This window comes from Atta colombica, unplaced genomic scaffold, assembly GCF_001594045.1.
Source record: "Atta colombica isolate Treedump-2 unplaced genomic scaffold, Acol1.0 scaffold293, whole genome shotgun sequence".
NCBI lineage: Eukaryota > Metazoa > Arthropoda > Insecta > Hymenoptera > Formicidae > Atta > Atta colombica.
In genome coordinates, this window is record NW_017259396.1 from 280317 (window position 1) to 294657 (window position 14341).

The 14341-nt window shown below is 33.3% G+C and overlaps 1 protein-coding gene across 5 annotated transcripts in view; it reads left to right on the forward strand.

The window, feature by feature from the left end:
* The window catches only part of LOC108690055 (serine/arginine repetitive matrix protein 2), a 322951-nt gene that overhangs the window by 62698 nt on the left and 245912 nt on the right, over window positions 1–14341 (forward strand). For all 5 annotated transcript variants that reach the window (XM_018197125.1, XM_018197126.1, XM_018197128.1 and 2 more), the window contains exons 2-4: window positions 2517–2768; window positions 4108–4221; window positions 13427–13621. In XM_018197125.1, the coding sequence (XP_018052614.1) occupies window positions 2517–2768; window positions 4108–4221; window positions 13427–13621 (561 nt within the window). The remainder of the gene's footprint in view (window positions 1–2516; window positions 2769–4107; window positions 4222–13426; window positions 13622–14341) is intronic.

The following is a 14341-nucleotide window of genomic DNA, read 5'->3' on the forward strand; positions in this document are numbered from 1 at the left end:
ACTTTAAATAGTGGAAGATGGGGATTATTTCAAGCTTTAGAAGTTCTGCGTGATAAAGGCGCTGATATTTTAAAATTATTTTATGGCGAAAAATTTAATAGAAGTCCAACTTGTAAAATTTTGAGTTAAATAGTGTATGTATTTTATATTGTTAAATTTGAAGAGAATCGGAAAGAGTAAATATTTATTTAATTTTAGACTAAAGTAGAGCGTGCACTTTCGCAGAGGCCATAGAATACAGAATGACTATCCGTCATTTGATTCGATAAATCGGCTCTCCGACCGAATCCCGGTCGCGTTGACAAAGCCCAAGAGTAAACCGAGCGTGCGGATCCTGCTACATCCCGCTTCCATGACCCTCTCTCGTTATCCTAGCAGCCAGCACTTTCTGCTCCAGGCCAAAGGTTATGAATAATACATATTAATTGCACCATTTCCATGTACCATCCTCTCTCTCATTCTCTCTGTGTAAATATATATATGATATAGTCGAGACAATTTTACCATCGACGCTCGAATTCGTTGCGTGCGTTTCTGGAGGAACGCGAATGAGAGACTCGATAAGCGTGCATGAATATCACGATAATAGGCGCTGATAATTAACTAGGTGGTTGTTACGTGGATAGCTGAAAGGTCCCGCCTCATGCATCGTTCGCATGATAACCGCTCGTTGTCGAGAATGGTTTAATCTTTAACCCCTCATGATTCCGTGGAATAAGTAGAACCTACACAGATTTCATTTCATTATGTAGCACCTTATTTTGAAAGTCTCTAATTAACAACAGACAGGATACATTGTTATGTTGTAACTTAAAAAAATGGCTAAGCTGAAAATTGTTCTGGTAATGCTGTTTAATTAAAGGGATTATTCGCAAAATGGTTTTTATATTACGTCTCTTACAAAGATATATGGTTTCTATATTATATATCAGTTGCAAAATATTAATTAAAATATTATTAATTATATTATTATTCGTAACTTTCAACTTTGACCGATCCTTAGCTCTCTACTATATTATGTTGTTACATTAGTCATTTCTATTTATTAAAATACATCGTTCTCTCATACATGTCAGTTATTGCGAAAAATATTTCCGAAACCCAGAGGTCGAGTTAGCTAAGACATTCGCCTCAGAAAGTCAAGAGATCTCAGGCTCGAATCTTGGCTGAGATAATAAAAGTTTCTTATTTGTAATAAAGGGGGGGATCATAAGGTGCATCACCAAAATCCGGACAAATCGAACAAAATGTTTTTAATGAAAAATTAAATATTACAAAAAATTCTTTTACATGGCACTTGGGAGATCCCTGTAGAGCACAATTATTCAATATATCCCCTATTAGCTTGAATGACAGTTTTTATTCTCGATCTGAAGCGTTCGCACGCACGCTGTAATGTAGCGCTGTCCATGCCGACGAATGTTGTCTTACATGAATAGTAATCCTTAATGACGTCATTGGAATGCCGAGATTTGTTTGTGATCTTTTCAACTACACTTCATACGTAGTAGTCCAAGGGATTTAAATCTGGGCTGTTGGGAGACCAGAATGAGAGTCGAGACGAGCAACTCGGGTTGTCCTAGCAGCCTCAGAGAGCATCTGTCATATCTTTAATGTGTACGATTTGTATCGAAGGTCCTCCTCGGCAATTTGACGCATTGTTGGCTCGCTTACACAATCGATGCTAATTTTCGCAACGATTACCCTGGGTCATCCGAAATCAGCACTTGAATCCTTTCAACGATCCTGTGAGGATCCTCACGGTGCGTTCTTTCGAGTGATTCTTTCTGGCATACCTTCGTTGGACTGTTCTAAAGCCGTATATTTTGCCACAACATCATAAACAGTTAATCTTGGGTATCCAAAGAACCGAATTATTTTCGTTGCTGAGCGCGAAGACTTTCGATGATCGCGGCTCTTTGATTATACTCCGCACTTGATTTCATCATCGTGGCCATTTCGAGAATGTTTACTAGAAGCATCAGGCTTTCTCAGATGCCAACAATAATCTCTGGCGAAGGCACAATATAGCGGAAAATTTAAATTGAAATTTGTCCGGATTTTGGTGACGCATCTTGTATACTCGCGATTGTCCGAACGTTTCGGCTCGCGATTATTAGCATCTCAGATTGATTGTGTTTTAATGTCCGTTTCGGCGCACAATCACATTTGAGATTAATTAAATTCATGAACTTAAAATATTATATTATTCGTAACTTCCAACTTTGATCGATCTTTAGGCGCTCTCTACTATATTATTACATTAATTCGATCGATTTCTATTTATTAATTAAAATATTATTAATTAAGATATTAATTATTTTATTAACAAGAGGAAAAAAATATATGGATACATGGATTTATTTCAACGTTATATTATCAATTTACTTTCGTTCAGAGTTGAACCGTCACAAAGCTTTGTTTCTTGAGCTTTGTCTCTTTTCGAAATTTCTCGTCTAATCGCTTTATTATATATAATGCAATTAATGTAAGCGTTCGATTATATATGCTTGCAGATCCTCGTAGAGTACGACGACGTGGAATGGCAAAGGAGGGAGTGGCTGTCACCACATAGGGATGCCGTATTTTCCTTCTTTCTCATTGAAAGAGGTCTCTACTGGGCTGAACGACCTGACCCCAGGCACGCCAGTCTCATCCCCATCGATCATCATAATCACGCGAACAATAACCACCATCAGCACCGCATTAACGGGAAACCGCTCAGGAGCGCCACGGCGGTCGCCGACACCGTTGCTTGGCCAGCTCTTGTAAGTATAAATAAATTGTATCTATTTTTCATGCATTTACGAATTGGACCTTGTTTCGTTTTTTCTCAAAGAAAAAAATATCAATATTTTTTTTGTATCAGATTTCTCGTCATCGGTTGAATAGTTTCTAAATTAGATTGTAAGGAAAAAAAAATAAAGAGAGATGCTCCTCTTCAAATACCCACTAAATATGACTCGAAAACGAAATACAAGTTCTTTCTTTTTGTTAATCGCATTACGAATTACAGAATTTTCCTGCCTTGTTTAGAAATGTAGATTTATAGAAATTAATTAATTAATTATACGATATACCGTTAAAAGAATATTTTTACCACGGTTTAAATATTATACGATATAATATTCACGCCTGAATGCGGCAGTAATGTCACGTGTGATTTCTTTCGAATTATACACAGAAACTATCACGATTTACCATTTTTAATGCAGATCTCTCATATTTTAACGATGATAATTGAGAAATGTTCGTGATACTATTCGAATATTAATCAGCTCGTGGTTAATTAATGAAATACTCATTCTCCAGTCCGTTGAATAAATTTTACATCGTTACAATTCAACCACTACAAAACGGACTGTCGCATTCCATTGGCTCGGCGCTCTTTTTCTGATTAAAATTTTAATGCTTCGATTGAATAAGCTTAATTATTTTGTGAAAATTCAACTACAAAAATAATTACGTTTATATATTTAAAATTTTTGCCTTTTATGCAGTTTTTTATAAAGGAACATCAAAAGGTCTGAATGCCACGTTGTATAAATATTGCTGAAATATTCATTGCTGTAATTGTTAATATCTTTATTTCTATTCCTTTTATATGTAAGTAATAATCAATTTTTATTTAATATCTGTTGTCATCAGATTAAAACTATTATCTGTATACAAAGAGATTATAATACAAAGTATACAAAGTGTCTGTATACAAAGTCTGTATACAAAGAATTTATATTCTTTTTTGTAAAATATAAATACGTTTTTAAAATAATTTTTATTTGAATAAGCTAATTTCATTTTTATTCTGCAATTGATTGTAATTTTTAATTAATTCGTTAAAATTAATTTATATAAAGCATAATCATTAAATAAATGAATTAAATATCGTTCTTTAAAAATGCTCTGGTGTAAATTTTATTATTATATTACGTCTTTCATAATGATATCCAACTTTTTAAAACGTTTTAATGTAAATGGAATTAGTTAAATGCAGCATGCGCACGTTGAACGGTAAAAATATGCGCTTGGATGGATTAAAATGTTATTTTAACTGAAATAGTATATTATACATATACATATAATCGAAAATTGCATGTTTATTTTTAGACTTTTTATCCTCTCGTGGCACGCGCCGAGTTGCACGAAGACGCCATGCCGATCGAATTTATGCAAGATCGCAAACTGGACTTCGTCGACTACTCCAAGCTGAAGCCGTTCACTGTAAGTCAACACAAATTTTAGTTATTCCTATTATATAAGATCAACCGCTCTATCGAAGATATTAGCTGTAACATCATCATAATACGTATGATCTTTGATTCCGTAATTACTCTGTAATCCATGTAAAGTGATAAATTATGTTTGTAAACAAATACTAAGCATTAATGTTTAACTCTCCATACAAATTTTGTTGCTATTATATTTTACTACACGCAAATTATTTGTGTCTTGAATTAATTTCCATTACTTTAATAAATATTGTTAAGCAATTATTATATATATTTTAATATTTTTAGAAGGCATTTGTAAGGTTGAGTATTCAAAAACTTTATACTGGATGCTCCTAGTTTTTTGAAGAAAAGAAAAACGTAGGACACGAAGAATCTAATTGTGTGGTTGATTATCATTACAGTTATCAATTTGTTTCAATATATTTATTACTTATATTAATTTTACTTTTCTTTTTTTATATTAATTTTAATTACGATTATTATTTATAGTTAATACGGTTTTAATTTGATATTTTTCACGCTTTATGAAAGTTTAACGTGTGACGAAGGTAACATTTTTGTTTAGCAGAAAGAATTGATGATCCAACAATATTCTTTAATTAGCTGTCATGTGCTTTGTGAATAGGAGTTGTGAAAAAAACATAAAAGCATAAAATTCGTGCGCGTGACGAGAAGTATGGTGATAATTTTTGCTGATCAAGATACATTGACGCAATCCGTTATCTCGTTTTCCTCCTAATTTCCTCACCGCTGCGCTGTCCTGCACATTTCACGCGCGAGATGCAATAAAGGATTCCGAAAAAACGATTAAAAGCCCGTGAGCGGAGCGAACATTCGGTCGGCGGTGGTATAGCGCGTCACAGCGGCCACTTCCGCTTTACAACTGGAAACTTACTTCGTTAGGGGGCCTCGCTGGGAACTTAGTTAGAGAACAAGTTCCGGCGCCATTGGCGCATCCGACACCTCTCCAGGGCAACGGATGCGAATGCGAGAGCGCGCATCTCTTCTTCTCTCCCGAGTCGTACCGCTGCTGTAAGTAATCTTTCACGGAGGCTTGTTGTCCAACTTCTCTTAAGAGCTACGCGGAAGAGCTTCGACCGAACTTACCAGGTGGAAAGAGCAGCCGAACTTTGACTCGAGTTCCCGTTTCACTTTCTCGTGTATGCAGAAGTTATGTTCGCGAGTGTGACAGAACTTTTCGCGGATTCCTCTCTGAACTGAAAATTTTATTATTTCCCGATGACGAACGAAATTGAAGAAACTTATTAATGAGAAGATATATGTATGGCTAAATTATTTATAGGGCAAAAATGGAGGTTACATGAACTAGAAAGTAAATTGAGCTAAAGAATTAAATGAAAAGTAAATAAAAGCTAAAGAATTTAATGTAATTACGTTGTTTACAATTGTTTAAATTTATTTGTTAATATATTACTATTTTATCAACAATAGAAATTTTACATTGCATGTATTATTTTTTTTTTTCTCTGGATGTTTTTATCATTTTATTTATCTCATCATGAATATTCCATTAAAATTTACGAACAAATTATCAAATAATACGTTTTCTTATTTCTTTTTCCATTTATTTGCTTATTTAATACAATTTATCGGTTATTCATTAAAAAGAGAAATTAAATCGCTGAAATTTTCCGACACGAATGTGGTTTTTAATGTGCTAATTACAAATGATAAGCAGATTCCGGTATTTTTGACCTTCGATGATTAGTTTGAGGCAGTTGTAATGAATGAGCATGCAGAAACTTCCACGCTTTTGTCGAGCTTGGGGAAGCTTCCAGATAGGGAAATACGAGACACTCAACCGAGATAATAAATCGATCAGACCGATCCCTCTTCGCGAGGATGAAAGAACAGTGCGCGTGCACGTTTTTGTGTGTGCGTGCGGCCACTTCGAAAGTTGTCGCGTTTCTGTTAGGGTAGGAAGAGTTGAGCGAGGTGGAATTGTTTCCAAGTAATTAAACTACCGGGAAACTTTTACCGTTAAAACTTTTTCCCGCTTCGACGACGGTATACGAGGTTGTAAATCGTTTACGTGCGGCGAGAACTTTCAGTCCGGCGGTCAGGTTCAGGTGTGTCTCACCTTTCAAATCCGCCCTTTATCCTGCCATGTGCGACTTATTAGTCCATTTCAAATAAGACGTATTATCTTCGTAACTTGTATGCATTAAGGATGCTCTGAAAAATCTCTATGTTATAACAATGCAAAACAAATTGCATTTTTTCAGCCTTTTGATTGAAATTTAACATCTTAAATGATGGAGTTTAGCATTTTAAATTGAGACAATATTTGACGCTGACTTTTATAATAAACATACTCAAAACAAGTTTTAATTATTTGTATTTATTGTGGTTTGACAAAATTACTCATGAAGCTATATATATCGTCACTCCGAATTCTTTCTGCATTTGTAAATTGGCCTAATTTGAACAACAAATCTCTTTCGAACGGCTATAGATCTTTACTTTCAACTTTACTGCGAATTGGCGGGCTCGAGAAAAGGAGAAAATCAGCGGTTAAAAGGAAAAAAAGATATATAAAAGGGGCGAAGAAATGGTGCAAGGAACCAAATTCGTCCGGGGGGGCAAAGTTACACGCGAGTGGCTGACCCTGAACTATAAATGCGACAAGGTTTTTTCTCCCCGTTGCATCGCATAAGTACCTAACATGCGTACCCTTGCGCGCGACGTCGCTTGGAGACATCGTTTTCGCTTTGCTCTCGTTGTCGTAGGTGCCATGAACGAATGCTACCGCACTTAACATTTCGCGAATATTAATCATCCGTCTGGGTCTTTCTTGATACAAGCAACATTTTACTTTCAAATTTTTTCGAAATAAAAGAGATTCAGATTCCTCTACTGAAATATCTTGTTAAAACTTAGTAATATAATAGATACGTTGAAAATTAATTTTGATTTTTCTACTTTTTTGAAAGCGTAGAATAGTAATAATACTTAGGCTGGAGAGAGAGAGAGAGAGAGAGAGAGAGAGAGAGAGAGAGAGAAAGAGAGAGAGAGAGAGAGAGAGAGAGAGAGAAAGAGAGAGAGAGAGAGAGAGAGAGAGAGAATAAAAATATGATTGCAGATGGAAGATTAAATATTTATATGCATTGGAAGTAATAGTATAAATTATTTTATAAATTTTATTTTATAGTCATTTATGGTTTAAGACCAGCGGATTTAGAACAGATTAAGAAAAGACTCTAAATCCTTATAAGAATAAAAAAATCAGACAAAGGAGGAATATATATTTTTATCTTCTAAAGACCTAAAGTCTTTCTTTTCTTAATCTAGAGTTTTTTCTATATATATTTAGAGGATGGTCTAATGAAAGGAACTCTTCATTAGAGAATGGATTTTAAAGCTGCATTTATGTAACTTGAAACTAAGAAAAGATCCCGTACCCATATGGCTGTTTTTACTTGCTGCCAACGTCAACTGTTAAGTATTAGTTTAACGATTCGCATTAGTAACGCGTGCGTACGATCATCGGAAAACGTTGGAGAGCAGCCAAGATGAGGCGCCAACATATTCCCGTTTCTATCTAACGGTCCTTAGCCAAGTGCGACGGCACTGCGTTATACCTTTGATCTTCCTTCACGCGATCCTCATCGGAATCTTACCTGAAAGATCACTGGAAGAGAATGTATGTTATACCTTTTATTTGGATGATTTTCTGTTCATCTAAACGCATGAAGTGATGTTTGAAATATCGCGAGAATCTGTAGATAAAGGAATTATATAAAATAATTAAGAAGTCTGTTGCCTTATCTTATAATAGGATCTTGAGTGATTTATTTTAATTTACATTGACAATGAGTTGGCGAAATAGCACACTAATAGTGAATTCAGTTGAGTGCACTAATGCGTATATATCAAAGTCATTGTATACTGATTTTATTTAAGTGTAAAAGTGAATATTTTGAATTATAATATATACATTTCACTTCACTAACAATAAAATAAGTACAAGGTTTGGCGGTTTAATCCATTACGACAGTTATAATACCAGTGTGCACTGAGTGTCCAATCGAATTCGCTATAAATTATAAGCTAAATATTAAAACTTATTGGTCAAGAATTTTTGTATGACTTTGGCTCGTAATGCATCATTCTTAACCTGTAGAGGACCGAAGAGTCCTTTAGGGACTCGACAGTGGCATATTTTTTGCCATCCAACCCCATGACATTGATAAAAAAGTTCTAGCTTTTAAAATAAAAAAGTTGATCAAAAACATATCAGTCCTTAGAAAGTTAATAGAATTTATATAATATTTTTACCACAAAATTATCAGTTTTGCAAGCTTTATGATAAATTATCAGCTTTATGTTTCGAAATTTTGAAATATCAATATATTTGAACTTGAGGAATCTGTTATTAAAATATTCTCAGATATTGGGATATTTTATTATCCCAAGGGCTTGATGCTTCAAAGCTTAACTTTCTATAAACTGAGCTTATATCCATGTAATACCTAGTTATGAAACAGTTTATAAATGATGTTATAACCTACCTGCTTTGCGTGTATCGGCCATTGGGAAAGTTTAAATACGAAAATGATTAAGTAGCGGTAAGACTGACAGAGCTGTTATATCGTGTAATATCGGAGTTGATGTGTTCATTATTGAAAAATTAAATTTTATCAAATAGATACAAACGCCAATGTAAAAAATAATTGTACACGAATAATTATATTGCGCGAGTACATGGTACATGTATCTGTATGTGCGCCTTCAATTTAAACTTTACGACAGTCACCTGCCTATAGTCATTTTATCTACCGGCGCTTTGGTTCCGTGATTGTACGGTGAATGCATCGCGATTAATGGCGGACGCGTTCTTAATTAAGGAACTCCTTAATTAATTAGCTGCCGCCCCAGCAACTGCTAACGAGTACGCGGCGCGTGATAGAACGATAACAGTCGACATTGATGTAGGCCGTGATTTTCCGACCGATAATTTTCATTCGAGAGGTATTTGTTTAATAATTGAAGAATTCATTGAAAAAGAAGCGCATGGACAATTTTTATTAATATTAAAATCTATATGATATAAAAGATACGTATTATGAAATATGCAATAGTAAATATATTACCGAAAACTTAGATCTGTGAAGATAATGTTACAAGCAAAAAACGATATTATAGATAATATATTTATAAATCACATGTTTTATATTTTTTATATTTTTTTGAGTATTAAATTACGCAATATATAATAAAAATATATATAATTATATACAATATTTCTAAAATGCAATCTATGTTGATAAAAATATATTGTCAACGATTAAGAACTTTCAACATTAACTATTTTAATTTTTTTAAAGTATGATTCTGGAGACAGTAGTACTTCAATTTCTCTTTTTCGAAGTATACATTTTTCTATTTCTAGCAATGAAAAATAATTAATGAGATAAAAACAGAGTTTTTAAGGAAGACAAACATCAAATTTTTTTACTTAGTAAAATAGATTTTTGAATTTAAATAAAATAAATAAATATTTTTTATGATATACGCAAGCTTTAAAATTTATTATGAGAAAGACAATGTTCACTTCGTTGCTATTTAATTTAGCTCAAGAACTTTGTAAGAAGAAAGTAGTATATTATACATATGTAGAAGATCGTGCATGTTGCAGGTCGTGCACTGTGGACGAAGTTTTGCTTGAAAATTGCATCGTATTTGTGGAGAGGATTAAAATTACGAGAATACGATCGGAGATGGGATTTAGTCGACTCACTTTGAATGAGAGAAAACTGGAAACGATCTTTCGGAGCAAGCAATCCATAACGTGGGGTCGTAATCCATAAATAAGGATATGATTTCTCTCGTTCTCGTGCCGAATGACATCTCCGAATCGAATTATCATGCGTACGAATAATTCAACGACCGACAGATAATCTCGTTGACCCCGAGACCAATCCTGGTCGTTCATTTCCACGTTATAATTGGTGCGCGACGTGTCCAGACAGACGTTATTTCTCGACTCGATATCGACATTTAATGATTATAACGGCTTGACGAACAAAAAATACGTTTTGCGAACTGCTCTTGACTGCGCTTGACGAGTATCTCCCCATTAATGCCATATGTTGTGCGAAAATTTTCTATTGATTGTGTCTCTCGGTAAATTTCTTCTGAGTTTGCAGAGAACGATTTTACAATGGATACGAACGACTGCAAGGATGATAGTTGCTAGTTATTTGCAAGCACTTTCATTTATGATAGATGAGAAAATTGCAAGAAATTATGCTACGTGCACGAATATATGTACAATAGCATGTATCAATTTCGCACGAAGAGATAATTTAAACGATAATTTCGGGATGTTAGAGATACTGGACATTTATCTAAACGCATGTTGCATATTACAGGTCTAGGAAAATTTTTATCTAAACTAACATCTCGCTTAACTTTCTTAAATATAATATGATTATTAAGACAGCTCTTTAATCATATAGTACTTTCTTTATAAGATTTTACATTTTATTTTTGGCGATGAGAAAAACGTAAAATTGAATGAAAACGAAGTTTTCGAATCTGAAATCCATGACATTTTTACAATACCAGTACAATATCAGTAGTGAGACAAGCAAAACGAGTAAAAATTGGTATATATTAGAAAAACTGATATATTTTTAATGAATATTTTTATTGAATAACTCTGTAAAAAGTTTCGTGAAATGTGAGGACTTTATGAAGAGCATAATAAGATTGACGTAATTTTAATTATAATGTTTAGCAGTCTGCAAAGTTTACGTCGTACTTTACATATTAACGGTAGGAATATCAATTTGCAAAATACATTGAGTTTGAGATGTACGTCATATTTCCAGTCCTACAAAGCAATTATTATTCGTATAATTACGCAGTTCTTTTTGATCGCGTGAAGCTGCTTTTCCATTTTTCTAGCATTTATTTCATTCGATTCACTCGCATAATGAAGGCTCCAAGAATAACCAGGAAAAAGTTGGGCAAAATATGCAGACCACAGCGGGCATAAGATAATAACAGTCGAGACCGAAGTTAAGTTTATATCATCAAATCTGGTCGAATCGTAGTGCCTCCTGCCGCGAGGTCGTAATCATCTGTGATTTTTTTTCATTTACAGATTTTGCTCGATAAATCTTTAGAGGCTATTTCTGTATCAAATGCGACGGAGTTTTATCTCTCAATGAATTTCTATAAATTATTATAACTCTGTTTCTTTATTGTTTATTCTTGTTGATTATGTAATAAATTAAATTTTTGAATTATCTCGAAATCAAAGAGAGAAAAATAAGTATATCGAAGAAAGGAAGTGCTATTGGTCCGCATTGGAACTTCATGTAAAGTGCTTCGTGAATCGCGTTCACGACGAGCATTGCGCGGACATTAAGTGCTCTCGACGCTTCGGTAATAACGTTCTAATTGCCGTTGTATTACTACCATTAACGCGCTTCGCGCCGTCACGCTATGCGCAACGATTGCATAACGCGTGTCTGACGTAACGGCGTAGTGATGACGTAACTTAAATGCGAATACGAGCGGTGTGCTCGCTCGACTGCATTTACTCGTCATCGAGAAAAAAAAAGTGATCGCGAAACAAGGTGAAAATTGACATTATCCCTTCCTTTCTGAATCTGCATAACATTCTTAAGAGAATCCCATTATTATAAATGCACTCTTCAACAAGTAGTCACGTTAAATCGACAATGATGAAATACAAACTTATGTAACTTTATCAGAAATATTCGCAGAAACATTTCAAAAGAAACGTTTTAAAGTCTAAACATTTTACTTCCAAACTCCGTCGAGTTTTCTTCTCGGCGATTCTCTCCTGCTTGAAAATCGCGCCATTTTCAAATCAACCATGCAAAATTGATAAAAAGAGTTCAATTTTAAAATTATGCACGGAGTTACATAAATTAGAAAATTGTTTTAATCTAAAAAAAATTGAAATCTTTTTCGTACGGTCGTACGGTCGACTTGGAAATGACATTAAAAGTTACAGCCATCTATTTGCATGTTATATAAGATTTATTAGTTTATTAACATGTAGAGACGACAAAACGTATTATGTATTAATTACTTATAATCTTTGACTATATTTATAGCTCGAGAAACCAGATGTAATTAACGTTTTTCAATGTCACATTTTGATTGGCGCTCTAATGCGTTAGAAATTATCGAGATATCCAATTATAGATTTAACAAAGGGATATTAAATATTCGATATTAATTTTTGTTTCATCGGATCTAATTTCTCGACACTGTTTTTAAGAGTATGTATAAAATCTTCTGACATAGCGATTGCGTAAAATATGACGTTTCTCCTTAACCAAATTTGATATCTATTAGGTGTGGGAAAAAATTCATGTCGTTTTTTTAATGCTATCTAACGGGAAAAAAAAGCGCCACGAACTTTTTCCCACACCTAATATTTCAAGTTTCTGCGCATTGTTTTCCGTTGTGTTTATCATTTATGACAGTATTAATACACAAAAAGAATGATTTTACTGAAATATCTAAAAATTTAATTATGAATCTGAAAATAAATTTATTAATTTATTAAAGTATTTGTATAGAAAACTCAAACGTTAAAAGCAATACTACAAAAAATTTTAATATTGTAACAATTAGCGCTTGAACGTTCTACATAATTATTTTGACAATTTTCAAAATTTATTTTTAAGTCTACATATATCTAGTTAAACTTTTAGATACTTCAGGAAAATCGTTCTTTTTGTACGTGAGATAATAATAAAGTCAACGAATAAGATAAAATGCGCATCAGCTTCTATCTTTCAAAACATACAATGGGATATTATATAATAGCCGAAGATTCATATATTTCAAATATTTTTTTTATATACATTTTTGTAAAATAAAATAAAATAATTAAGGTTTTATTCATATTAAACTTATTAATTATATTTTAACATTATCAGTAAAAAATAATAAAGTATAGTATAAATCGCAGTCTGTCTTTAGAGTAAAATCCCGTGCGCTCAGTTTTTTGTGGAATTTTTTATCCTCTTTGTTATCTCTTATCAAATTGCAAATTTTTTCCTTCTTCATTTTTTCTTCCAAAATCGCGGACAAGTTCTCGAGCGGAGGAAAACAATCCGCTCTTCTTAATCAAGTTCTACGAACGAAGCTTCAACCTCGGTCTTTTTTGTTCGTCTTTACAGCAGGACTGGGAGCTGACTAAGGGCTCAATGCCCTGGGGAAACGCCGTTAGAAGATGGGCCGAGATGCAAGACGGTCAGAGGATTCTGTTGACTACGCCCAGTGTTCTGGTCGGTTTCAGGGTCGAAGTTTATCGGGCGGAAGGCACTACACAATGGTACACAGCCGTGATCGTCGGTTACAACGAGTCCACTAAGGTGAGTTAGCAAGGTATTAATAATAAATATTACAGGGACGTGTTATCAATAGATTAGAACTGTTCTGCGGCAATTCTTGAAGGACTCCCATGTATCTTATGAGTTGCTTGATTTACACTTGATTTTAAATTTGTCAACTTTTATCAAGATTTACAAGTTATTTATAAATTAATATTTTCGAAAGAGAACGATTTACGGTACCAAAAATATCATTTAAGTAAACCGGAAATTATAAGCTTTTGTTTTGATTGATTAATACAATATCTCTATTTTAACGTAAAAATTCGGTTTTACTTCGATCAATCGGTATCGAAAAAAATTATAAGAAAAAGAAATTAAATTTTCTTCGATGTTGTTCTATAGTTAGATGGTCCTGATTATTAATCTGAATTAATTCATTAGTTCCAAATTAATGATGAGCCGAGAATTTAAAAAGAATTCCAATTTTAAATGATAATCCTGCAAGATGATATATTTGTTAATTATTAAACAATTAGTCATCAGAAGCACGAGAACATTGTGAACATTTATTAAGGCTATTTCAGTGAACTTTTAGATTTCATATATCTACAATGAAAAATTATAGAGGATTAAATATAACTTTATATATATGTAATATATAATATAATGTACATGCATCAATATATGTATATCTAAAAATTTAAGACATTCTAAATTTTCTTAAATTCTATAGATAAATTGATTTATGTGTTATTAATC